At 37.8% G+C, this 27,898-nt stretch overlaps 2 protein-coding genes across 6 annotated transcripts; both read left to right on the top strand.

Moving 5' to 3' along the window:
• Positions 1 to 149: 149 nt before the first annotated feature.
• LOC123874670 (T-complex protein 1 subunit gamma) lies at positions 150 to 18,703 on the top strand. 4 transcript variants are annotated; one of them, XR_006797969.1, is made up of 13 exons: positions 150 to 290; positions 366 to 427; positions 521 to 697; positions 1,051 to 1,248; positions 2,152 to 2,276; positions 2,509 to 2,704; positions 3,580 to 3,734; positions 7,521 to 7,689; positions 8,150 to 8,242; positions 8,735 to 8,849; positions 9,235 to 9,410; positions 10,019 to 10,226; positions 18,693 to 18,703. XR_006797969.1 is itself a non-coding variant. In XM_045920173.1 (13 exons), the coding sequence occupies exons 1-13, from the start codon at positions 260 to 262 to the stop codon at positions 10,139 to 10,141; spliced, it is 1,620 nt and encodes a 539-aa protein (XP_045776129.1). In that variant the 5' UTR covers positions 150 to 259; the 3' UTR covers positions 10,142 to 10,457. The 4 variants fall into 4 exon arrangements, 3 of the variants coding, with proteins under 3 accessions (XP_045776129.1, XP_045776128.1, XP_045776127.1); XM_045920173.1 differs by lacking the exon at positions 18,693 to 18,703 and adding an exon at positions 2,988 to 3,077 and having other exon boundaries at positions 2,509 to 2,614; positions 10,019 to 10,457; XM_045920172.1 differs by lacking the exon at positions 18,693 to 18,703 and having other exon boundaries at positions 9,235 to 9,405; positions 10,014 to 10,457.
• On the top strand, positions 14,001 to 19,141 carry LOC123874671. 2 transcript variants are annotated; one of them, XM_045920175.1, is made up of 3 exons: positions 14,001 to 14,038; positions 17,603 to 17,706; positions 17,791 to 19,141. In XM_045920175.1, exons 2-3 carry the CDS (start codon positions 17,617 to 17,619, stop codon positions 18,958 to 18,960), a joined length of 1,260 nt encoding a protein of 419 aa, XP_045776131.1. In that variant the 5' UTR covers positions 14,001 to 14,038; positions 17,603 to 17,616; the 3' UTR covers positions 18,961 to 19,141. The 2 variants fall into 2 exon arrangements, with proteins under 2 accessions (XP_045776131.1, XP_045776130.1); XM_045920174.1 differs by lacking the exon at positions 14,001 to 14,038 and adding an exon at positions 14,052 to 14,201.
• The last annotated feature ends 8,757 nt before the right edge of the window (positions 19,142 to 27,898 follow it).

Here is a 27,898-nt window from a genome sequence, read left to right as displayed (position 1 = left end):
CGTAATGTTATGTTTGTATTATTTTGTACAATCTATTTACAAAAAACATCTTGATCTTGTTTTAATCTTTTCCTTATAAAGTTAAAAGTTTCTAAAGTTACCCACATTCCATTTCTATTTTCTACCATTCTAACATTTTTTTCCCAATAGCAACACCGATCTTGTTACCACGCGATTTGTGAATTTGGTTGAATTTCTTTTTCTTCTAGTGAATGATTTTAGGTTTGCGTTTCGAAATAGTTATTTTCACTAAATAAAAATGTACGGACAGCAGCCGATTATTGTTCTGAGTGAGTATAATTGCTTTAATTAATATTTGAAGTCCTTTTTGAAAGTCATACCTAACTTAAGTGTGTTATTTTCAGGCCAAAACACAAAACGTGAGTCAGGCCGGAAAGTTCAATTGGAGAATATCAATGCTGGAAAGGTGAATTTTTGTATAAATAGTGATTATAATGTAAATTTACACCCAAAACCTGCATTTGTTGCTAAAATAAGTCGTACGTTATGTTTATTTTAGACTATAGCAGACGTTATTCGAACATGCCTCGGACCGCAAGCTATGTTAAAAATGTTGATGGATCCGATGGGAGGGATCGTTATGACCAACGACGGCAACGCTATACTCAGGGAGATCACCGTGCAGCACCCGGCAGCTAAATCCATGATAGAAATCGCCAGGACTCAAGATGAAGAGGTTATAATTTTTTTTTAGTTGTATGCTCTGATTACTCATCAGACCAATCCAAATCCTGTATACGGAGCTACTTTTTGTCCCAAATCTGCTAAAATTGAGCATGTTTAGATTGTATAGTATACTATAAATAAATAAATGTTTATTTCAACTTGGTAAGAAATTACTTGTACAATACTCAGCATAATATTTTTGATATTTAAACTAAATATGTACAAGAATTTGTCAAAAAAACCTTCTCTATTACTCTCTCTTTGATACTGTAAACAATTGAAAGATAGAAAAATATTTTTGCAATGAAACACCCAGATTTTATCTAAAGTTTAACTCTTCAAATAGTATATTCCGTTTTCCAGGTTGGAGATGGCACAACATCCGTTATAGTCCTTGCAGGCGAGATGTTAGCTGTGGCGGAGCAATTCCTGGTGCAAAACATCCATCCCACAGTGATCATCAGAGAGTACCGCCAGTCGTTGGAGGATGCTGTCAAACTGCTGCAGGACAAGATCTCTATACCCATTGATTTGAATGATCGGGATAAGCTTAAGGAAGTGGTAAGTCTTTAAACATGCTAAATATTATTTAACCACCTCTTTAGTCTAGTGGTTAGCAGTTTCGACTGCAGATTACAAGGTCCTGAGTTTGATTCCCGAGTCAGGTCAAAAAAGTTAGGTATCAGGTTCTTCTGTTAAGAAATTTGCAGTACTAGCCTGGCATTAAAAAGTTGATTGTGTTTCACCCCTGTGGCTCAGAGAGCATGTAAAGCCGTTGGTCCTGCATCTGATCTTTCTCTGTTGTGTAAGATTTCCATCCCATTACTCTATGAGGAGAGAATAGACAGTGCACTTGTGTATATAATATCTCCCCATAATCTATACAGATTACCCGCCTTGACAACATTGTTTTTATTTATTTATTAAAAAAAAATTATATATTTATCCATCCATGTAAGTTTCCGTTTACACCATGGTCCCTTCATTGCCAATGACAAAATTTTCGATATGTATGATTTTTTAACGAGTCAAGTAGCTGGTCAGTCTGGTCGATGATCCCCTCATAATGGCTCATATTACTATGGAATTCTTTGACAGCACATTGTTAAAGCTATTTTACATTTTTATTAATTCTTATCTACCATCATCATTATCAACCGATAGACGTCAAACATCCACTGCTCTATGAAGACATAGGACTTTTGTAGAGACTTCCACACACCACAGTCTTGTGCCAACTGAAACCAGCAACTCCACCCAGTGGGGTGTATTCAAATTGGGTTCAATAAAAATCCAAAATTGGGGTCAATATTCTAGCACGTTGGGGTCCCAACGTCTATCGTGTTTCCAAACTATGTGCCCTGTCTATTGCTACTTCAGCTTAGCACCTGTTTTACCTACCCTTGAAGTAAAGTTACGAAAATTTCAGATGTTGTCTCAAATGTCGCTCAAATTGTGTTTTAGATTCGCTCCTGTGTTGGTACCAAGTACATTGGGCGTTGGGCAGACCTAGCGGTAGATATTGCTCTAGACGCAGTCAACACTGTTACCATTAATGAAAATGGAAGAATTGAAGTTGACATTAAAAAGTAAGTACATACTCCATAGTCTCTAATTGTTTTTTATTTTATTTTGTGATGTATTCTTAAAAATGGTTTAGCAGCCTTTAGAGAATATATTACTGATTTTAAAAATCTCCAGTTTTAAAGTAATTCTAAGTCATAGAAAGCATCCGTTGCAAGTTACAGTATGAATCTTAATAATGTAAATAAAAAAATCAGAGTTGTCTCTAGAAATACCTACTTGTTCGTTTATTTTCAGCTACGCGAAAGTAGAGAAGATCCCAGGTGGTACAGTAGAGGAATCCAAAGTGCTGAACGGCGTGATGATCAACAAAGACGTGACTCACCCCAAGATGCGGCGCTACATTGAAAATCCGCGCATCATCCTGCTTGATTGTCCCCTTGAATACAAGAAGGGCGAAAGTCAGACCAATATTGAGATTGTTGGGGAACAGGTAAGATCATCCATTCCTTATCTACAATCCATCCAGGATTCATCAACCAACAGTGATGTTCAATAAAGACGTGACTCACCCCAAGATGCGGTGCTACATTGAGAACCCGCGCATCATCCTGTTCGACTGTACCCTTGAATATAAGAACTGCGAGAGTCGGCCAATATTGAGATTATTGGGGAACAGGTAAGATCATCCATCCCTTATCCACAATCCATCCATGATTAATCATACAACAGTGATGGTCAACAAAGACGTGGCTCACCCCAAGATGCGGCGCTACATTGAGAACCCGCGCATCATCCTGTTCGAGTGTCCCCTTGAATATAAGAAGGGCGAGAGTCAGACCAATATTGTGATTATTGGGGAACAGGTGAAAGCAACCATCCATCCATCCATCTATCCTTACATCATCCATCAGTGATGGTCAACAAAGATGTGACTCGCCTCAATATGCAGAGCTACAATGAGAATCCGCGCATCACCCTGCTCACTTGTCCCCTTGAATACAATAAGGGCGACCAATATTGAAATTATTGGGGAAGAGGAAAAATCAAACATCCATCTATTCAATCATCCATTATCCATCCATCATCCAACAGTTATGGTCAATAAAGGTGTAACTCACCCCCAGATCGGCGCTTCATTTAGAACCCGCGCATTATTCTGCTTGACTGTCGATACAGTTGTAGTGATTAGTAATCCGTTACGAAAAGACGAAATAATAACATCTTATAGTTATCAACATGGATGAAAAGGATTAATTTCGTTACTACTTACACACTTAATTGGCTGGGCAGCGAATCTTGGGTGAGATAGAGTAGGGCTTTGCTTCTGTCCGAGCATCCAATGATATGGCCTTTTTGAATTTCCAGGACTTCACAAAACTGCTGCAGCTGGAAGAGGAGCACGTGCAGCGTCAGTGTGAAGACATCATCGCGCTTAAGCCTGATGTAGTGATCACTGAGAAGGGAGTCTCAGACTTGGCTCAGCACTATCTGGTTAAAGCGGGCATCACAGCCATCCGCAGGTGGGTGGCATTAAAAGTAACATAAAACCCCATAATGAATATTCAAAAGCTTGTAGGTATTAATGACTAAATAAATAAAACAACATATTTGTGGCGCTGAATGTAACAAAAATGTTCTGTATATTGTATTTAAGTTTAATAAATATAAAAAAAATATAAAAATAAATTGTGTCCAAAATATCAAGAAATCCAAATCATCATAGTTTGTACCCATTTTGTACATCACAGTATACAAACTACTTCTACTGAATTTTCTGAAAATTCTATAAACGAATAGATGGCAATATTAAAACGACGTCTTTCACTTCACAGAGATAATATCGACACCTCCCACGTAAGTTGTTGTAAGCCACAAAATTGCCATTTTGCGTTTTTTACATAACAATGTCTATTTTTATCTATTTTATATGTTCAATTAAAAAAAAACCTAAAAATGTTGTTTTTTAAAGTACTTATGAGGCGTATAATGTTGTATTTTTCAAACGAGGACGACGTAAAATATCATATCGACCTTTACAACGTTTTATGTGGGGTGAAGTCGCACGTTTGCGCCTCGTATGTAACAGATACAACAGATCACGCCGGACTTCAAATGAAATGTTTGTAACTCAAGACACTGATATGTCACGGTTGTGTTTGCATTTTTTTATTTCATTATCGTATTTTAGTAATTTAATAGTGATGCCGAGCTAAACTATTGTATAGATTACATACAACAATTTACGTCGTTGAGGACACCCAAAAACAGTATTGTATGATGACATACAACCGTTTACGTTGCAGAATTATAATAAATTTTGTGTTAAGTGATACATACAACATTTTACTTCGGCATTTATTTCTCAAAATTTTGTTGTATGATTACATGCTATATTTTACGTTGCTATGACATTGATTTTTTTCTTACATACGACATTGTATACAATAAAACTATGTTAAAATTTAGTTTGATGGCGACGTAAACCTATAATAGTCAATGAAATAACTAATCGGCTCATCATACCACTAGGTTACCATATAATTAACAAAAAAATCACTACTACAATATATTATTTCAGAGCCTACCTTTCCAATAAATAGGTTGGTAGAACCTGCCAGGTGGTGGAGTCCAATTTCTTTACGGCCTATCGTCCAAAAATAACAAATATTTTTTATGACTTTAAAGCTCATGGCCAGAAAAAGGCCAGAAATGATACTGTAGTCTTCAGCAGATGCACTTACCTACTGGCAGATCTCTATTGTACAAACACGTGACTTATGGATCTTTAATTTCGTTTTAAAGATACCATAGAGCGGAACAGGATCTCAAAAGTATTCACAAAAGATCTGTCTACTAAACAGGGCCTGCTGATACGACAAAAAACTGACAACACCTCATTTCAGCTAAACTTGAGCTCTTGAAATAAGTGGAGAAGTTCTATGGACAGTTATACACCACAATACAAAGACTTGTTGAAGATTTGGCTAAAGATACCAGAGCTAAATTGACGGGACACTATACCCAAGATATCCCAGATGCCAGTTTATACGAGATAAGTATGGCTCTCAAACAACTCAAGGATAAAAATTCGCTAGGTTATATCAGAATCACAGTAGAATTCCTGAAAGCGGGTGGAAAACCAGTACTTAAGGTCTTTCAGCGATTTTCCAATCGCCATGACGGGATTTTCAATCCCGTCATGGCGATAATGCCGTAATAAATAATAAGTAATGGTTTATTTGTTGCAATGTGGGCACAAAAGGTTAGTGAATCTTATATTCAAAATAATCTAGTTCATTGCATAACGAAATTACAAAGTTACAAACATTACTCAAGAAGAGTCATAGACTCATCTCGCTGCTAAGTCATGTCTTAAGCTGTTGTTATCGTAAGTCATTATGAATCGTCACAATAATAAGTTCGATGACTTTCAGCATCCCTAACAAGCTTGATTCTGAAAAAGCTTAAGCACTATAGGTCACATTCATAAGCTGCGACATGTTATGCATAATATAACTGAAGGCTATTATAATAATCTGCCTCTTTGCTAAGCGTTTGTAAACTATGAGAAATTTTTTGATTTGGTGGAAACTGGGGCTGTATTAAGGTCGCTATTGAGATGCTGAAACAACTGCCTGTTCATACAAATGCTGAAATAGAATCCTGTACGAAAACACCATGTCAGTCGACATATGGGACCAGACTAGGCCAGTCCAATTGCAGTGACAGAGTGCACATTGAGACGTAATTCTCTGAAACTCTTTACCGCTGCTTTGGAAGACGTCCTTATCTTTAAGCTTGGATTGGAATGAACTTGACATTAACATCAAAAGAAATTCACCTTCGATTTGTCGATGACATAGTCACTATCGCAGAAACTCTGGAAACCTTATTAGGTTTCCCAGAGTTTCTACATTTACAGCTCAATGACCTTTGCAAAGTTTCACAACAGATGGGCCTGAAAATGAACATGAGTAAGACGAAAATTATGTCTAATTCTTATGTCTCAGCCCAGCCAGTAATCGTTGAGGGCTCTGCACTCAAAATTATAGAAAAGTGTGTAAGCCTGGAACAGGTACCTGGACCAGGTAGGTAAGTGCAATTCCAAGAAACATGTCAGCCAACGAATCCAACTCGGCGGCAGCGTACGGAAACTAAATTAGTCTTCGAACAGTGCGTGTTACCAGTGATGACATATTATGGATCCGAGATAGTATGGTCACATATTATAATGGAATTCATAAGAAAGTTCAGAGTAAGTAAGCGGGCAATTAGAGAGCTATATTTGAAGTTTCTCTACGTGATCGAATCTGGAATGTGGATATCGGTAGGAAAATCAGAGTAACCGGCATAAATGGGTTGCGAAGCTGAAGTGTAAATGGCCGGGGCACATAATTCGAAGGACCCATAGATGTTGAGTTCCCAAGGTGCTGGAGTCTCGCACTGTAAGGCGCAGCGTTGACAGACTCTCACTAGGTGCACAGACGACATCAAACGAGTCACAAGGAGCCACTGGATTCAGGTAGTGCAAGACCGTGGCATATAGAAGTCCCTACAAGAGACCTATGTCCAGTAGTGGACATCCATTGGTTGGAAATGATGAATCGGAGTACACATACGACTTTTTTTTTAATTTTAAACGACGTACACTGTTGTATTTAACACATACGATGACACTCAACCCGTTTTTTCCAGCGTAATTTGTTGTAAGTATCTTATACAACATTTTACAAAGATGAAACACGCCGTAAAATGTTGTATGAACAAAATCTCAGAAATGTGAAGTATTTCTATAAATTATCTTTCAGAATATGTGAAAGTACTGTAAACTATAACTAAATACCGAATTTCACAAAAATATATTGAAAACTGGAGCTTTAATTTAAATTTATATCTTTAAAACGCTCTACTGAAAAGTTGTAGTTTTGGGGATACAACAACTTACGTGGGAGGTGTCGATATGGTGGCACTGCATTGTGAAGCCGTGATAGCCCAGTTAAGTCGTCCACCTCCTATTTACAGGTTGGGAGTTCAATCCCGAGCACTTCTAACTTTTCGAGTTATGTGCGTTTTATGAAATTAAATATCACTTGCTTTAACGGTAAAGAAAAACGTGAAAAAACCTGTATATCTGAGTTCTCCATAATATTCTCAAAGGAGTGTGAAGTCGGCCAATCCGCACACAGCCAGCGTGGTGGACTAAGGCCAAATCCTCATTCTAAGAAGAGACCCGTGCTTAGTAGTGGACCGGCAATGGGTTGATCATGGGGATGACTGCATTGTAATTGATATTGTAATTTCAACAGATTACGTAAAACTGACAACAACCGCGTCGCCCGAGCTTGCGGCGCCACTATCGTCAACCGTACTGAGGAGCTGAAGGAGTCCGATGTCGGTACTCAGGCAGGACGCTTCGAGATCAAGAAGATTGGCGACGAGTACTTCACTTTCATTACTGAGTGCAAGAACCCCAAGGTGAGAGCGATATGTGTTTACAGAATGCAAAACAACATAAATAAACAATGTTTTTTTTTTAGCAATGTCAAATGTTTTCTTTTTTAGCAATGTCCATTATAACTGCCACTGAAAGTTTGTCCACCGATTTCAACTGCTGGGTGTAGGTCTATTGTGGGATTTGTGGGAGTTCGGCAGTCCACGGTCCACTCTAGGATTCCAGTCTTGGGTCGAATTGTCAATTAATCCATATTCGTCAATATAATTGCAACTTACTAATTGAGTGAATGTTTCTGTATGTACATTGTGTCTCTGAAACATTGTGCAATTTTAGTCCAAAAGCTTGGTTAGTTTCTTTGATCCCTAGAAAGTAAGTTCTAGTTTCCAGTTTTTTTTAGTCATACCACTTAATTTTTCTGGCTATAGCTATCTTTTTAGGGTTCCGTGTCCAAAAACGTGATCAAAAACATATTATTTCCAGGCGTGTACGATCCTTCTACGCGGCGCGTCTAAAGACATCCTCAACGAAATTGAGAGAAATCTGCAGGATGCTCTCCATGTCGCCAAGAATTTGGTAAGCTTCAATGTTTATAACATCTTACTATCTATTACTTTTTGTTACCTGTATTTTGAACCAGTGTTATATTGCAACTTTTTAAAGCTCCATTCCTTGTGTTTCAACAAATTCAAGTTTGGTCCAATTGTGATATAGTTCGGCATTCGGCATATTAACTGACCATAGGTCACACTATTTGGGATACGGCGAATATTTTGTGTTTGGCTAATTGGACAAAAGTCTATGACAGTGAATAATGCTCCCTGCATGTGTATTAGATATATTCCGGAAATAAAGAGTTCCCGCAGGCTTGTTAAAAAACTTAGATATTTCCACACTTATACCACACTTAGCGTGTATGTGCGGAACGATATGATTGCCGCCGGCCACACAATTCGCGATATCGAATCATTTGCCAAATCTCGAAAGTGGAGCCGAACCATAAGGAATGTCTGTCACGGCTTGTAAATAAAAGTCTTTTCTTTCTTTCTAACATTAATGTTTATGTAGGTGCTGAATCCGCGCCTGGTGGCGGGCGGCGGCGCGGTGGAGATGGCTGTGTCTGCGGCCTTGTCTGCCAACTCATCGCACTCCACACCTTACCGCGCGGTCGCACAGGCTCTCGGTAAGGAATTAATTTGCAATACGTGTTAGAGAACGTGTTCGTATGAGAACTTAACTGACCGATGTAGCTCAAAGGATTAAACCAACTGAAGTGATAGTGGGCAGGTCATGTCTGTCACAGAACCGACGACCAGTGTGACAGACGTGTGTTGGAGTGGAGACAGCATACCGGTAAGGGACGACCTCCAGCCTGCTGAACCGATAACCTGAAGAAGGGGGACGAGGAAGGCGAAGGAATAGTAGGAAACTTTATTAGTGATATTTATTAACTACCTAGTTATATTTATGATTTGTTTGAGATAAAAATACCAAAATTTTACTACTCTAGTTTAAAAATAGCCCAATCTGAAATTATTGTCATTTCTTAATCATAAAAACTTTTACAGAAATTATCCCACGCACGCTAGCTCAAAACTGCGGTGCCAATACCATCCGTACGTTAACGGCTCTACGCGCGAGACACGCCGCGGGCTCGAGCACTGCTGGCATTGACGGAGAGACCGGAGAGATTGTGGACATGGCCGTCAAAGCCATATGGGAACCACTGGCCGTCAAACTACAAGTGAGTCCAGTTGTAACTAGCAACATAACGTGCAAGGCACACCAACCGCGGCTTCGAGCACAGTAGGACGGAGAGACTGGAGAAATCGTGGACATTTTATGTCTCCATTAGGAAAAAGATGTCATCCACGTTCACGTTCAAACAGATGGGTCGTAGAAAGACATACACATTAATTATAAGTTATAACATAATAAGTTCGGAAGTATGGATATCGATTATTTTTACCCGCCTGCGGCGGAGTCTAAACGGAGGTATATGTGTTATATATATATATATATATATATGTAATGTGTATGCCATTTCCTGTGTCCGCTTGTTACTACTCAAAACAGCTCAACCCTGGCTCAACCGATTTTGATAAATGATACGTCATTAAATTCGCCTGGATGGCGCGAATGTCACATACAATTCCTAAAAACTCGAAATGGCGGATTTTGTGCACTTCAAATTCAAATACATATTATTTTTATTCAATAAGACTTTTACAAGTTCTTTTGAATCGTCAAAAGTATCTACCAATGTGCGGCCTGAAAGATGCAATGCAAATCGCAGTCGGGGGTTTTTTTGAAAACTTTTTAATGTTAATAAAATGCCTAATTAATTTGCAGGTATACAAAACGGCGGTGGAAACAGCGATCCTCTTGCTCAGAATCGACGACATCGTGTCGGGGTCCAAAAAGAAGGATAACAAGGAGCCCACCGCGCCCGCCGAGGCCGCCATGCAGGAATAACTTACACTAACTTAACAGCATATTCAGAGACTAATAATTCTTATTGATGACATTTTACCCCTCTCGCACTATTGATAACACCACAGTCCGACAAGGCTCTTTTGGCGCGTGGCCAAAATCGGAACTAAAGCCGCCATCTTGAGAACTGCACTTGTTGATAGTTCGCTGTGTCGGCATAAAGCTACAATTGCGCGCTCACTCAAGTGCCAAAAGAACCTTGTCGGACTGTATATTACAGTACCGCTTTTATGAGTTACGGGTTGCGCTTTTCTGCGCAAACGATTTTTGCCGATGTGACATATAAAAGTGGTAGTATTGTATAGAGGTGTAAAAGTAACGAAAACGAGCGTACCCGTATGCATTCGTTACTATAACAATTAGTACTCGTTACTATCGTATCGTTACTCGTTACTTTTGATACCACGTAAGATGAACGAATCGAGTCGTATTGCGTACGACAGTATGATGTCGCGGCGTCGCAACATTCGTAATCTGTAGAAAACATACTTAGGTCTACATTACATACAAAGCTGCGTAAGGTGCATTTTCTCACTTTTCCGTATTTTGAACCAGACGTGTGTTTAAGTTATTCCCAATTTAGTTTGATTTAATAAGTGTAGAACTACAAATGAACTGTTGACGGAATCTACTAAAATATTAAAAATTTTAACCTTGAGCTTGAGCTTATGTTAAATATCTTTACTATTACATAAAATTAGAGTGTCTGTCTGTAATTTCCAAATAACTGTCTCATTATTAAGCTCATATGGTTATTTGAACGATACCATAACAGAATCATACGTTTTTAACATTTTAACAATAAACTAAACAAACATCGGCCTTTGTAACGTACGTTTTTAAATTCACCGAATGAGCGCGCCTGCGCGTAAAACATACGGTTAGCAAACGTTTCAATACACGTATCTACGGTACTTGCGTGAACTGAAACAGTGTAGGAACGGTCATACGACGAAAAGTGCGAGTAACGAGATGCATTTGTGAGTAACGTTTCGGTACTCGGTACTAGATAGCGCACCCGTTACTCAGTAACGAATACATACGGTTCGCTACAGCTCTAGTATTGTATTATAATCGCTATCTTCACGCATAGTCACTTCGAATACGCCGCGAATTCAAAGTTGCGAAATAGGAATATTGCCTTAGACCTTAGATGACAAATATGAGCACAAAAACCACTGCCGACACCGACTAATTTGCTATTTATGAATTATTAGCTGATGCCCGCGACTTCGTCCGCGTGGATTTAAGTTTTTAAAAATCCCGTGGAAACTGGTTTTTCAGGATATAAAGTGCTCTGTCACTCTCCAGGTACTTAACTATAGACAAGCAAAAAATCACGTCACACCTTTGCATAGAAACTGCATAGATTTTTGTTAAAAAAAATTATATTTAAACTTTTTCGTACTACATAGTTTGAATAGGTGTAGGACGAAAACAGTTACGGATTTGATTGGGGAGTCAATGATCTTCGTGATTCAATGAAATATGTCTCTGAATATGCGTTTTTACAGTTTAGCAATTAATAATAATAATTACGTATTATTAATAAATGTAAAAATTAGTTAACAAATTGTTACACTAATTAGTTACATTTTTTAACATTTATTAACAAGGGCCCTTCTGATTGCGTTAGGTATATACGCTAGGAGTGAACGGTTACACCAATTACTTATAGATACGTATTTGTTTTTTTGCACTGCAAAATATTTAATTTCAAATTCTCATCATAATGATGAAAATATGCTTGTTGAATAATTTTTTTTTGCTATTTTCCAGTTTTTAATATCTATCATTAAATATTCATCACAAAGCTTTGATTTTTATATTTTCATCGATATTTCACACAAAGTGCATACCATTTTTTTTTTATTAATTATTATTAAATGCTTTTGTGCTTAAATATTAGGTAGTTATAAACAAATATTATACGATAGCTTGTATGTATAGAACAAAATGAATTTGAAATAGATTTTTTACCACCTAATATCGATTTTAGATCCAATATTACCCAGTCTAAATGCTAATAAGATGATGAAGTTAGTAAAACTGTGATAAACAGTTTTTGTGAAATCTGTCTGTCTGAAATGTCTGGATTATCGATGCGAAACTATTACTGAAATCGGATTTTAATTTAGTTTTGATATATCGGAGTATGCCTAGTTTTTTCACACTTTCTGGTGCAAAATGGCTGACTGTCGTAAATTAAATACTGCTATCAATTAAAACATAAATAAATAAGTCACTTGCAAAGATTCGCTTATTAGGTGATAGTAGCAAACAAGATTTCTTAAAATACTTATATTACTATCAAAATGTACTTGTATTGTTTAGTTTCTTATATTATTTAATTTGCACTATTTATAGTCACAACTGTGTCGTAACATCGCTAGAACGCATTATGTTTATGTTCAAAAATGCTATTTTTAAATGGAAGAAATAATAGTATTAAAATTATAATATCTAATCTGGTTTTTTTTTTCATTTAATCCAATTACTGTCCCGAGATTAGTTATAACAAACGAGTTTCTTAGTTCTAACATAAGAGCATAATATAAGACTGATAGCAGAGAGCTTATACATATATTAAAGACAAGCATGTCAAAATTTTTGTGGTCTGCCACGATACCCTATCCGAGAAATAAAGTTGCTATAACGCTCTCTCTGTTTTTGTATGGGTGTACGAAAAAGTTAGAATTAGTGTTGGTTGGACCATGAGAGAATTTGAATGTTTAAGTCAGCCCAAGATACTTAGTTGGCACCTGACATCAAAAATGTACGTACCGCGCTAAAGAGGAAGAAATATGTTGAAAGAGGCCAGCCTTTCTGACAGAATCAAAAAATTAATGATCCCATACAATACAGCAGGTTATGAAGGCCAGTACCTTTCAGTTTTTAAAACTTACCTATTGTTCGCGACAGGTCGACATGGCAATCGGGGTAGGGATGTTTTAACACACCCGCATTGCGCCCGCGCTATCCCGGTGCGGGGTTGCGCAGATTTGTGGGGCGAGCCACCTCGTACCTCGATTGCCATGTCGACCTGTCGCGAACTATAAACAACTACCTATTTACGTTTTTTTGATATTCAAAATTGATAAAACAGTATCACAATGATGTTACATTATATGTATTATAGAAAGGTCATGAACACTGTAATCTACTAAAATAATGAAAATTGTGTTATACATGTCTGTTACTTTGTCCAAGCTGTGTGAAATCTGGGATTTTATAATACGTTATGCGTTTATGGTCAGTGGTCACCGGTCTCAATTTTGCGATAGGAGATGCGGCTGCGCATTCACATTGTTAGCATTTGGGATCCGAATAATTATTGTAAACCGTTAGATTAGAGCGCATTTCCATTGTACTTTCACTTTATTCCTGAAAATACTTAAATATGGTACCAATTTATTGTTTACCGAACGAAAAAGGTTAAAGTTAAAGTAAAGTTAAAGGAGTGATTGAAGTTTCGCCAGTTTATAGAATATTATAAGTGATAAAAAAGTATAGTTCAAAATTTTTAACTTTATGTCAAAGACTAGCTGATGCCCGCGACTTCGTTCCTGTGGATATAGGTTTTTAAAAATCCCGTGGAAATTTTCCCAGATAAAAAGTAGCCTATGTGTTAATCCAGGGTATAATCTATCTCCATTCTAAATTTCAGCCAAATCCGTTCCGTAGTTTTGCGTGAAAGAGTAACAAACGGACACATACACACACGCTTTCGCCTTTATACTATTAGTCATACGTGTGATGTTAAGTCAGGTTCAGCGATATTTTATTTACATTTTTTTGTTAAAATGAGTTAGTTATATTTTGCGAACTTTTCGCGAACTCAAAAACGAGATTTATAGCAATGGAAACGCTCCCCAATAGGTATACAATGGTGTCCCCAAACAAAAAGTCTATAGTGCGTGACCGGTGCCGGTCGCGACCCTCCGTCCCTCTCTGCAAGTCCTCACAGCACTCACTGCACTGCAGACCTCCCACGGAGGAGGACAGATCCAACTCTTCAGTTCTTCACTGGATTTTGTGAAAGGTTAGTACCTATATAATTTTTTTTTAAATAAAAATAGCGAGAAAACTAGCGTGCGGACCACCTGATGTTAAGTGATTGCCGCCGCCCATGGACATTCGCAGTATCAGAGGAATCGTCAATGCGTTGAATAACCCCATGTTGAATTCTAGTAGGAACACCGACGAAGGGAGTTGATTACACAGTTTGCATGTGCGTGGAAAAAAATCTGGTACAACGGGCGATTGAAGTGCACCAGGCATCCAGGTGGTGAGGGTGAAATTACTAGTAGGCAGGTACTTATTAGAATTTCTTCCAATATTTATCGATAACTTACTATAAGAGTCGAAGTTAATAGTAAAATTAACCGAAATCAATCTATCTGGAATCTGTCGATAAATTAGCAACGTTTTTTAAAAAAAAATACAATATTATGTTGAGTATGTATAAATTGTATAACCCTTATCGATAGACTAAGTCCATAACATACATACACTGAATAATGCAGAAACTAGACTAGACGATAACTGACTTCAAAAAATCTGAAGTTTTTTGTTTTTTGAATTTAATATAGTAAGCCCTAATACGCAAGAGCGTTAAAAAAACGTTGCGTTAAAATCCGGCGTTGCGCTGAAAATACAAAGTGCGCGTTAAAAAAGCGTTGACGTGTGAACAGATACTTGGAAATGCATTTGTTCTATTTGAACGCTTTTTTGACGGACGTTAAAAAAGCCCTCGTGCGAATGAGGCCTTATTCCTGTTTCCCCTCAAGTTGCTTGTGTAGCCGTGAATTTGCACCAAAAAACATTAGGTAAACATGTGAATGTTTGACAGGTCATCGTATGTGCCGAATCTCAACTTGTTTTGTTGAATTTTCAATTGCACTGCAGAAAAGCGGGTGATTTCTCTAGGATTTGATTTCAAGATTCATAAATTGAAATGTCGAACAAGTTCAACAAATTAGATATAATATGTTCGTACGAAAATGCAAATGCTGTTCGATACATTAACCGAAAACAGAGTTCTTAACATGTTTTTATGTAAATGCTTCAGTGCAAAGTAGTAGGTACAACAATAGTTCAATGGATCGGGTTTGCACTTTGCACCGCCGAATTTCCGGAAGTCCACTCCTTGACTGTTGAACTATTGAGGCTATAGTAAATCGATTCGACGTGTTTTTCTATTAATTGGGCAACTAGCTGACCCGGACCGGCTCCGCGGGGCTGGAATGTTTAAAAACCTCCCTAATCCATACTATAATATTAAAAATGTAAATGAAAGTATGTCTGTCTGCTACGTTTTCTCGGCTCTACCGCTGAACCGATATTAATGTTTGGTACAGACTACAGAATTAGCTTACATATATAGCTACCTAGTAGCATATAAGCGGCAATAAAGCGAACCTACAAAACATACAAAATCTCCCTTTGAAATTGACCGCGTTGGTTTGTAAGCCAGGAATTTTTTAGATGTTTGCGTTCTGAAGATTGACATTACGGAACCTTTATTATCCGACTGCGCAACGCAAAGGAGTTGTTATGTATTCAGCTTTGTTTTGAAGCGAAGCATATTATTGCACGGTTTTTTTGGTTTTTATTTTTAACACTAGAGATAGGAATTCCTAGCCTTTGTCATGAATGAAACACGTCATTACAGCCCATTGCTTTGGCCAATGTACCATAATTGCCTAGCCCTATCATTAATCTATGGCTAAGTTAGGTAGGTAGGTTTTCATTCATGAAAATAGGTCGGTACATACCTATTAGTAGGTACTGGGTAGTAGGTAGGTCCTACCTAAATATTTTCCTGAATGAAAAGTGGGTCATTTCCTAGACATGTCGCTGGTCACGGCTGAATAGAGACACAATGATAACGGTCGCATTTATCAATGCATCCCGTCAATGATACAACTCACATGAACCGGAACGGTTTTAGTGAAGTTTGTAGATTGTGATAAGGCGTGGGAAAAATACCTATGGTTAAAGATATTGGCTATTGCTATCATTTGTATGACTATTTTTTTAAACATCAAAAACTATGTGATGAAAGCACCGCTCTAATTGTTTTAATCATTGTAAGGCTGAAATAAATCAAAATTTTAGACTTAATAACTACCTAACTAAATATTTACCTAGACATTGTAAACAAAAAGGTGGGACGCTACATCAACGATTTGGATTTCTGTGACTTACCCATAATGGAAAGTTTTTAAAATGTTTTGAGAATAATTTCATCGCTGCGCATGCGAATTCCGCTATGTGGAAAATCAAAAGTTTTCAGGAGAAACTACCTACTTAAAAAGAATTTAATGGCTTTTAAATAAACTCATATAGCTACAAAAATATTTCATCCTTTGGATACGGAATTAAATAGGTATCTATAATGGAATTTGGCATAGGCGTCTTTTAAAACTGAACAAAATATATGGCATTAAAAACGGAAAATCAATGGGGAAAAATCCATATAGCGGATTGTGAATGCCCAGCGACGCCTATTATTTTTTTTGCTCTTTCCTTCACCATGGAATTTTGAAAAAATCCTAAATATGGACTTAATGTTAATAAAATTGGATATTCAATAAGCATGAATTAATACCTGAATATCTAATTATATATCTAATCATTTTATAATTAATTATATTATATATCTAATGTAATAGATACCTGGATCTAACATAAAGCTACGTATTTGAGCTGTAAGTACGTTGATATGCCAGTTATCTAAATCCATCAGACGGTGTTTTCGAGGCCGAAATACACAGAACAATTTATATAATTTAGGCAGATAATAATATTCACGGTTCGATGACCATTTGGAGGCTTCCGTCGATTGCATCGCGTTTCCGCCATTGACAATATCGCTGGCACATTGCGCGCTGTTGTGAAATTTTGGTGACACTCATTATAAAATCTAAAATAATTTTATTAACATAGGTACGTATCAAGCTGGTCCTCAGACTCTAATTTTTTTACCTATGTTAGATACTAGCTGATGCCCACGACTTCGTATGCGTGGATTTAGATTTTAAAAAGTCCCTTAAGAATTCTTTGATTTTTCGCGATAAAAAGTAGCCTATGCACTTCCAAGGTCTTAAACTATAGCCATGCAAAAAATCATGTCGATACGTTGCTCCGTTGCAACGCGATTGTGGGACAAACCAATAAACCCACAAACCACATCACATTTTCCCATCTATACCTACTTAATATGGGTAGGGATAGGTAGGTAAACGCTTTGCAATAGGTGTATTATAGATAGACAATTACCTATTGTTGAGTTCTTTATAGGACAGAAACAAGAAGCCCAAAATAAGTATAATTTTCTAACTAGGTATACCTAGAAGGCTAGGGTTATCTAGAGCTACCTAATAGGTCCCTAGTCAATAGTTCTGTACACTCAAAGTAACGGATGTTTGTTTGTTTCAGCGAATGTGACGAAAATGGAGACTATTACCAAAGCGATATTTTGTGCTTTACTCGTGCAATCCGGGATTTGTTTTGATATTCAGCACACAGATAATGATAACGAGGCAAGAAATTCAAATTCTTACACTTTTGTCATTTTTTAATATAATTTTCAGTTTTTTTATAGTATTAACATGTTTTATTTCCAGGAAAAATCAGAAGATGCTACCAGAGGCCGACGCGATGTCATCGAAGAAGAAAAATTCTACAACATCAGAACAGAAAATAGACAAGACACAATGAGTCAACACACCCCGTGGCTTCCCGGCCCTCTACCCCCGGAAGATCCCACCACGAAAATATCAATCACCAATACTGGACAAGAAATACCGCAAGTGTACCAAACCACTGAAAGCATAACAGACAAACCAACAGGTCGCGGCGCTCGAGCGTCCAACGAAAATTGGATAAAGCTTCCTTTCCCTAATCGTGACGATGGACACGATATCCTAACCCCACCGCAACCGTCTGGAGAGCTCATCAATTCCCGAATGCCAAGAGTCAATTTCGTGACCCAAAACAAAGCAATCGAAGCTTCCGAGTCGAGGAACGATAAAGAATCGATACAGCGACCAACGAGGACCGATGATTTAAGAACCGAATTCGTAAGGCCAGAGGAAGACACACCGCAGTACAAGCCCGTGTATCCGCGCCAGGCCGTTTATTACCCGGAAGACAACAGGCGGCCCTACTACGATGATCGATACTATCCTGCTGACGATTTATACAAGCGTGATCCCTACTATGATTTATACGATCGCAAGCGGCACAACCCCGGCTACGGCCCGCGAGTGGACAGATATGATGAAGCGTATGATAATTATGTTCCTCGGAAGCCGAAAAGGATTATTTACTACGCGCATCTCCCCGAAGTTGTTAGAACTCCGCCGAGTGTTGATTTAAGATATCGATACTCCGTAGATCCTTACAGACGCTTCGATGACGATTACAGTGCTCGATCGAGTAGATATGACTACAGATTCAGACCCAGATACCCATATGCACCATTACGAAAAGACGACAGAAGATACGGATACAAGGACTTGGCCAGTTCCAGTACTAGCAATAAAGATAAGAAAATTGATGAAAAAGTTACCCCTACACCTATATTACCTAAAAAGGAGGATTTTAAATCTTCTGGGAGTCCCAACAGAAACACTCATAGAAACACAATAAACAGTCATCAGTACCATGACACTGCAGATAATTACAATGATCTATCTCACAAATCTTTCTTGGAACAAAAAAATGATTATCTCAGATTTGACGAGCCGTTATTCCATAGCGCTATCGAAGATCCATATCAGAGAAAGTACTAAATATGATATCAGGGAAGCAGTATGTCGTTCGGCAAATTTTTCCAAAATAAATTGAAAAATACGAACGGCATATTAATGTAATTAATTGGTGTATATCTACTAATTACTAATTCTGTAAAATAGAGCTCATTAGAGTTCCCCAAAAGTGTCCATTTGATTCACTAATAAATGTAATAACGGATTGGTTTTGTTTAATTATTCGGGAAGGGAGAAGAGTTCGCGACAAATTGTACGAGCAATAAATCGAGAGTTTAAATTAAAACACGGCGAGGGTGAAGATGAATTTCATTAAGAATTAATTAATGTCATTCTTAAACGTTTTGTTTTTCTTAACGGAATAAAAAACATCTGTCGGGATGTTCCGGCGACGCGTATTCTTAGGTAATTAAGCAATAAATTTCGCGGCTGGCAACATCCCGAGGTGGGGGCCAATTACGGTGCGCATTTAAGAAAATGGATGTTGCCACTTGAGGGCGCGAGGTTATTGCGTGACTAATGTGCTACTGAAACATGTTACTGCATTCCCTTGGATTGAAGATTTAAGTACCTATTTTTAGGGTTCCAAGCCTCAAAATGGAAAACTGAACCCTTATAGGATCACTTTGTTGTCTGTCTGTCTGTCCATTTATCGTGTCTGTCAATAAAACCTATAGGGTACTTCCCGTCGACCTAGAATCATGAAAATTCGGTTTTTTGGTACTTGGTAAGTAATGATGAATTAATGATCTATCTATATCGGCAAGTTTATTCTATTTCTGACTTCTTAGGCAGACGTAAATAGTAGGTATAATTATAATTTATCATTATAAACCCATCGCGCGCCGGCCCATTACTGAGCACGGGTCTCCACTCGCAATGTATAGGATTTCAGGCTTAGGTACAGGTTTCCCCACGATATTTTCCTGCAGCGTTAAAGTAAATGATATTTAATTTTAATAACCCCGACCTCCTAAATAAAAGGCGGACGTCTTAACCACTAGGTTATATTGCTAATTAAATTCTGTAAAGTCCACAGTCAGGTCCAAAAAAACTCCCAAATAACTAATTACAAGGAGCTTAGAAAAGAATCCCGCGACATGACAGCTTGTAATCAAGGGAAGAAATAAGGATTTTTCCCGTTTTTTCTAACGCGGGGCCAGAAGCGTTCGCGGATTAATGGGCCGGGATAAATTACTTGTAATTAAATGTTTGAGGGTTGGCCGATGGTGCATCCAGTTTGAAATTGAGCCTCATTTGATTTGGAATACGAAAATAATTTACGAGTGGTTTTTTATACATCGTCGGTACCTATCCATGGCTTTGTCCACCAGTACCTACTAGTAGATCAATAGGTATTGACTGACTGACTGATTCATCAACGCACAGACCAAACTACTGAACTGATCAGGCTGAAATTTGGCATTTAGATAGCTAGTATGACGTAGGTACATCCGCTAAGAAAGGATTTTTGAAAATTCAATCCCTAAACGGGTAAAACAGGGGATTGAAATGTATGTAGTCCCCGCGGACGAAGTCAAGGGCATAAGCTATAGTTATATAATAATCTGATATTAATAACTACCTCATGATTTGGTAATTATGTGTCTGACGTGGGAACAGGGTTCCGTTGGCACCCTTTGGCCTACGGAACTCTAAAAAAAGTTACTTTGTCGGTATCTCGCAAAATTTCTTCGCAATGATTAATCACGTAACAAGATAAACAGACATACAAATAAATATCATATATAAAAGCAAGGATATAATATAATATTGTAAACACACGGCCGGACGGCCCAAAGGAACCATTGGCACAATCGCTCCTTGATGAGTTGAATTATTTATGGAGTCGCATCACTATGGTGACCAACATTTAGGTAAGCTTTACCTTATCTCGAAGAAAAGGTAAACAAGTAGCTTCTCGCTGAAACACGTAAGAGGCGCACTAATCAATCAATCATTTATTTATTTGCTCAAAACCTAACTCCAAAAGCTCTAAAGCGCCTACGAGAGAGTTTCTGGGATTTAGACATTTATCTTTTAAGCAAACTAAGGAAGAAGCAACTATAGGTAGATACGTTGGCTATAAGCCTGATTGATAGATAAATAAAAAGAAATAAAAGATACTTAGGTAACTAAAAGATAAAAGAAACTACTTTTTTTGTTAAGTTTACATGTATAATGTTAAAGATACTCAGAATCAGAAACATGTATAGGATCTTAACTAGATCACACTAGATTATAAAAAGCTACTGGTAATTTCTTTCTTCTATAGAGTCCCAAGTCGTCCTCATATCAAAATATCCAAAATTAAAGGATCTATACAGAAAGGGTTGCGACAGATGCACGCCGTTATTACAACGTAGCTTGCAAACAATGGCTCTGTCTCGAAGCGAATCTAATAAATTTCTATTTTTCTAGAATAGGTTTAGGCTAGTTGAATTTAGTTAGTCTAGTAGAATAGTAGTTAGAATAGTTTCACTAGTTGATTGAGAATTCTAGAGTCCCAAATTGTCCTTAGTCTTGCAAAATCAATGGGTCTTTACAGAAAGGGTTGCGACAGATGCTGGCGGTTATACAACGACGTAGCGAGCAAACAGTGGCTCTGTCTCGAGGCGATTCGTTACTGCAGCCGAAATGGCCGGGACGAGGTAAAGCGACCTCAAATCTAATCTTAGGATCGGGTTCCGTTAATTGGGACCTTGTTTGGATTTTGGAGGGCCCATTGTAAATATTGTTTGGAAAAATATGAATAACTTCTTTAGACTACCTCCCTGGCGCAGAGGTGAGTACCAGGGCACGTTTGGAACCCTCGTAGCTTTAGTTTTAGTATACCTACGTTATTAATTAATTATTATCACTATTAGGTACATCTTATAATAATGTTCTCTCTACCGAATTGCGATCACGATGACCATAAAGGTTAGCTAATTGCGCGGGAGACAATATAGTGCACAGGTGCATTCTCTATTCCCTCACTCTCATAGCCCGATGGGACGAAAATCCGACACGGCCGGAGAGAGATCAGGCACAGGACCCACGATTTTAAGTACGTGTTCACCCAGGCACGGAGTGACACTCTGCCAATTTCCTAACTCCGGGCTAGTACTGAGAATTTCTTAATACATACATAAATCTAAATACCCTAACAATTTATGGCCTGACCCGGGAATCGAATCCAGGACCTCGTTCATCTGCAGTCTAATATGCTTACCACTAGACCAACGAGGCAGTTAATACGTAAAAATTTTGAGCCTTTTTTTGCTTGAAAGTCAATTTTTAAATGTAGCCATTCATTAAAACGCACATAACACCGAAAAGTTAGAGATGCGAGCCCGGAATCGAACCCCGATCTTCCCTAATAGGAGGTCTATCATCGCTCGTACCTACTATAGGTACCTACTATAGATCCATAAAAACTTCTTAACATCCTAAAATTGAGACTTTAAAATAACATAAATTACCCTCTAAACTTCCAAAATTAACCTTAAACATTCCAAACAACTACATTGCCATAATATCAACAAATAATTAATTAGAGTAACGCGATCCTCACGGCGACTTCGGGACAAAGTCGGGACATCCAAACTATTAACATGCCAATAACAATTTGGCGAATTGCTTTTATGTTGTTAGAGATATGAGCCGCCGGCAAGGGGTAACTTTAGGGTTGTGAGTGTGATATTATGTTTACAGAACAATAGTTTTGTATGTACGGATAATATGTTCGAAACATGACGCGATATCACTTATCAGTACTTATCCGACCAAACCTTCGGCCACTTTCAGCCAAAAAACCACCTTCGGCGAAAACTTTGGCTTTGACCGAAATGGACCGAAGTTTTGGCTGAAACCGAAGGTTTCTAGTCAGCGCTCAAATTGAACGGACTGACGCATGTGTGAGAGCGCAATGGAAGATATGAAACGAGCGGGCCGGCTAGCTGGCCATGATTGCCATACTAAAAGCCAATTCAGTTCTGCAGTTTACAATCTCAAATACCTTTAATGATAGGGTAAGCAATGTCTATTCGTCTATATGAAGTACCACAGCATAAGAAAAAGCATAGCGTGCATCAAGATATCTATAACTTAATGAAAATGCAACGTTTTTTATATTTGCTTTAATAAAGTTTAGCGCACAACCCTAAACGCACATCATAGAGATGAACTTGAAGTTTAAACAGTCCCGGAGTCAAGGGCCGTCCCGGGATGGTCGGGAAATTGATAATTTTCGCCCGGGCTGCCGTTACATTAGTTATTCATTACACTAGATATGAAACCGGTCCGATTATTAATATTTATACGCCGTTGTCCCGCCGTGTCCCATGTTTTAAATTAATTTGGGAATTGTTTTGTATCGGGGTACCTATACCTATACCTAGTGTTAATAATTAATTATTGAGGAGCTGGCGTACAAAAAAGTGTAATTAATTGCTCGAAATTAAATACAAAAGGAACAAAAAACTGAATGAAAACTGTTGAAGCTTTACTGTACTTGTACAGTTTTTATTGAAATCACGAATTTCAGCATGGATTTAGGTCGTTTTGCTTGGAAATTACTTCAGTTTTGTATTCAATGATCGAAATCATGAATTTTGGATGGAAGTTTAACACAGCCGTTTTGCTTAGAAATGAGTTCAGATTGTCTTCAGTAGGCCAAAAATGTACGTTAAAAAAAAGCATTTCAATCAGTAACATAATCATGCTGGTTTGTTCGCCAGCTCTTGAATTATTTGGAGTTGCTGTTCTAATTTTCCAAATATTTTCTTTATCATTTAGATAAGTACCTACTTACATGTTACTAAGTAGCTGACCCACCCTGGCTTCATGGAAATTCTATTGTATTGGATGAAAATACGATAGACGGATGAAAAATATGACGGACTCAGATGGAAATTCTGAAAATAATATTTTCATTATATTATATCTATATATATATCTGTATTATAGACTTAGGTACTTAGTGAGGTCTACTTTTCTCATTTTTTTCATAAGAAAGCTTAGAATCACTCAGGGGAGGATGGAGAGAGCTATGCTTAGAGTTTCTCTACGTGATCAAATCAGAAATGAGGAGATCTGTAGAAGAAACCAGAGTAACCTTATGGGTTGCGTAGCTGAAGTGGCAACGGGGCACATTATTTATTATCGGACACTCTGTGGCCGACATGCATAATACCACAGTAAACTGTGATAATACTTATTAATTAACTAATTTTTACGTACTTATTTCTAAAATAAAATAAGATTTGTGGAGCCCTAAAATATTTCGCTGTAAAGTAATAAGTAAACAATAGTTAGTTATACTTGACGACAAATCCGATGTGTCACCCTTTAAGCCTTAATATAAATCAGTTATAACTTACAACAGCGACAATGTATCGAATTCCATTCTTAGAATAATGGTGTAGGGATGTGATGTAGCAGACAATTTTACCTTGAAATCGAATCGGTCCAATATGAAACTCCATCTACTTTGACAAAAGAAATTAGAACGACAGGTTGGGTCATCTGTGCTTATCCGACTTGCAAACCCCAGAAACCTTCTCGAAGAAACACATAAGTAACGCGATTTACCCGGCGCTTTACACCTTCTGGAGTTAGGTTTCTCACTTGTAATAGCATGACTTAATCATTCAGGAATCAGGGCGAATGGGCCCTATGGCCTATGGGTAAAATTAAACTACACAGTACAGGTACGCATGGAAAAAGAAACGAATCTAATCGGATGTCTGTGATTTTACACCGAGTCTATAATTTGGAATGTCACATCACTAAAACCACGTCCGTATCTCATTCCAGAGTTTCGCTCGTTTTACTTTATGTGACACTTTATTAGATATTTTATAAGGCATCTCGTTGAACAAAGGCGTTATACCGTTTCTGAGAAGAATTTTGTCATCGGTGTTCGGTTTAAAAGAAATATGCATACATTGTAAGTTATTCCAATATGGGGACGTAAAATTCCACGAGAATTGATTATGGTCGTGGCGTATTTAACCAAACAAAGATTAGTCCTCGTAAAATGTCCTTTTTGAGTTATTATGTTTTTATGTCATATTTTTACTGGCCACGATAACGGTTTATTAAATGTAAAAGTTGTTAAGATCCAAGCTTCGAGGTTCAAATTAAGAGTTTTCAGGTTAAGTACAGCAAGTTTATTGGCAAGAAATTGCTCCAAAACTCTCGTTCAACCAATTTCTTTGGCAATCACACTAATATCACACTAATATTATAAAGGCGAAAGTTTGTGTGTATGTGTGTAGGTTTGTTACTCCTTCACGCAAAACTAGTAGACGGATTTGGCTGAAATTTGGAATGGAGATAGATAATATCCTAGATTAGCACATAGGCTACATTTTATCCTGGAAATAAATAATATCGGCTAGTACTCCATAATTTTCTCTTTCCGACATCATTAATACTAAGCTAAGCCATGTGATTCTCGGTAACAGTGCCTAGTGGTGAGGACATCGGCCTCCTTCCTATTCGGAGGGTCGGGGGTTCGATCCCAGGTTCGCACCTCTAACTTTCGAAGTTACCTAAATAGTACTATGTGCGTTTAAGCAATAATTAAATATCACTTGCTTTAACGTGCTTTAACAGTGAAAGAAAGCATCGTGAGGTTGTTGTCAGGGTGAAGTCTACCAATCCGAACTTGGTTAGTGGACTACCGCCAAAGCCTTCTCATTCTGAGAGGAGACCCGTGCTCAGTACTGAACCAGCGATTAGTTGATATGATGATAATGAAGCCATGTGTGGTATAAGCCATAAGCACCTAGTCAATCTCGCGCATTGTTGAAGCGAGTCAAATCCTCATTTTTTAATCATTTCTTCGATCTACTTTTTTAAGCTAAGTACTTAAAAATCACACTAATTAATATTATAAAGGCGAAAGTTTGTATGTGTGTGTGTGTGTGTGTGTGTGTGTGTGTGTGTGTGTGTGTGTGTGTGTGTGTGTGTGTGTGTGTGTGTGTGTGTGTGTGTGTGTGTGTGTTTGTTACTCCTTCACGCAAAAACTACTGGACGGATTTGGCTGAAATTCGGAATGGAGATACATAATATCCTGGATTAGCACATAGACTACTTTTTATCCCGGAAAACCAAAGAGTTCCCACGGGATTTCGAAAAACCTAAATCCACGCGGACGAAGTCGCGGGCGTCAGCTAGTATCAACATATTTAAAGCCGTGCTATAAACGCAGTCTCAGAGATCATCTGACATCTTCAGCGGATCTGCGATGTCGCGCCGATACGCGTGATATACGTGGCCGCGCGCCGCCCGGCGACAAAGCGCGCGCCTTTGCTGATATCACTACACTATAAACTGAACAATCCGGCGCTTGTCATTGCGACCGAGAGACAGTATACTCTACTTATCTATTTAAACTTAAAAATCTATTTTTAACTCCCGACCCAAAAAGAGGGGTGTTATAAGTTTGACGTGTGTATCTGTGTATCTGTCTGTGGCATCGTAGCTCCTAAACTAATAAACCGATTTTAATTTAGTTTTTTTTTTTGTGTGAAAGGTGGCTTGATCGAGAGTGTTCTTAGCTATAATCCAAAAAAATCGGTTCAGCCATTTGAAAGGTTATCAGCTCTTTTCTAGTTACTGTAACCTTCACTTGTCGGGGGTGTTATAAATTTTTAATTTACACTTTTTCCTTTGGTTGTTAGAGTTCTGTGCCCAAAGGGTTGTCAAATGGGACCGTAATTACTGAGCCTTTGCTCTCTGCCTGCCTGTCCGTCCATCTGTCACAGCGCAAAGGCCTAAAGGTAAGGTTGGCGTACAGGTCGCTTCAAGTGTTTATACCAGCACTGAATAAAAGAAATAAAATTTACACAGTGCAAATGACGTTCAAGTGACTTTCTACGACTGGACACAGGAGTGTAATTGTTTTCAGGGGTTATGACTTCCTAAATCCTGAACTTTGAATGTATAGAGTGCCGGTAGAACGTTACATTATCCTGCGTGGCTATTAAAGTTTTGAAAAAAAAATTAACTTATGGTGGTGGTGGTATGGTGGCATTTTCAAATAGTATAAGTTTTTTTTTTAAATTTTTTGGCAGGACAGTCGTGTATTTGTTTTTTTTTTTTTAATTACAACTTGTTGATAATGACTTCTGCACATGGCTGCTTTCTAAATCAAATTATGGATAGTGAGAAAGACTTATTTTGTTAGATTAAGAATTTTGTTGTATTGTTGTATTTAATTAGATTATAATAGGGCTGACATGTACTTTTAAATGTATCAAAGCCCTTAAATAATAATAAAAAAAAAAACTTGTTGCTAGTGGCTTTACTGTGTATCATAATTTTATAATTGCACAGTGCCCGGCAGGAAATATTGTACATCGAACTTTAGAAAGAGATCCCGGTTTCGTAGAGCGTTCTCTGTCGTTGAAACCGTCGAAACGTCCCATAGGTATGAGTGACAGAGACAACGTTCTACGAAGCCGAAATCTCTTTTTAAAGTTTGAGGTACAATACTTCCTGCCAGACACTCTACGAGAAGAGCATACTATCAGTCTGTGCACCCGCAGCGCAATATTTTGCACCGTACACACATTAGAGGCGAATGGCGATCACTCTGCATTATATTATGTGGTACCCTTTTCGCCGGAACATGCCCTGCCGTGTCGATGAGCCCACTAACCATAAACATCGCGGGCCTCTCATAACGTATCAATTGTCTTTATGGCCGGTATTTTTATTATTTATGCGCGATATTATCTTGTCAGGGGATTTCATCGCAATTCGCGACCTTTTGCTATTTTTTTCTCTCTCTGAGAAAATATTGTGTGCAATTTTGTAAGGTGCTGTATGATTTATGATATTACATTGTAAATAAAAAAAAACATTTACTCAGCCATAGTTATATAAATGATATAATTTAAATAGTAATAAAAATGGTATAACCAAAGTAGGTATCCGAAAGATTTCCGAAGAACTGAAAAATCTATCT

Source organism: Maniola jurtina, chromosome 18, assembly GCF_905333055.1.
Source record: "Maniola jurtina chromosome 18, ilManJurt1.1, whole genome shotgun sequence".
NCBI classification, from domain to species: domain Eukaryota; kingdom Metazoa; phylum Arthropoda; class Insecta; order Lepidoptera; family Nymphalidae; genus Maniola; species Maniola jurtina.
The sequence above is the reverse complement of the archived record's forward strand: the minus strand, read 5'-3'. Positions and strand labels throughout refer to the sequence as shown.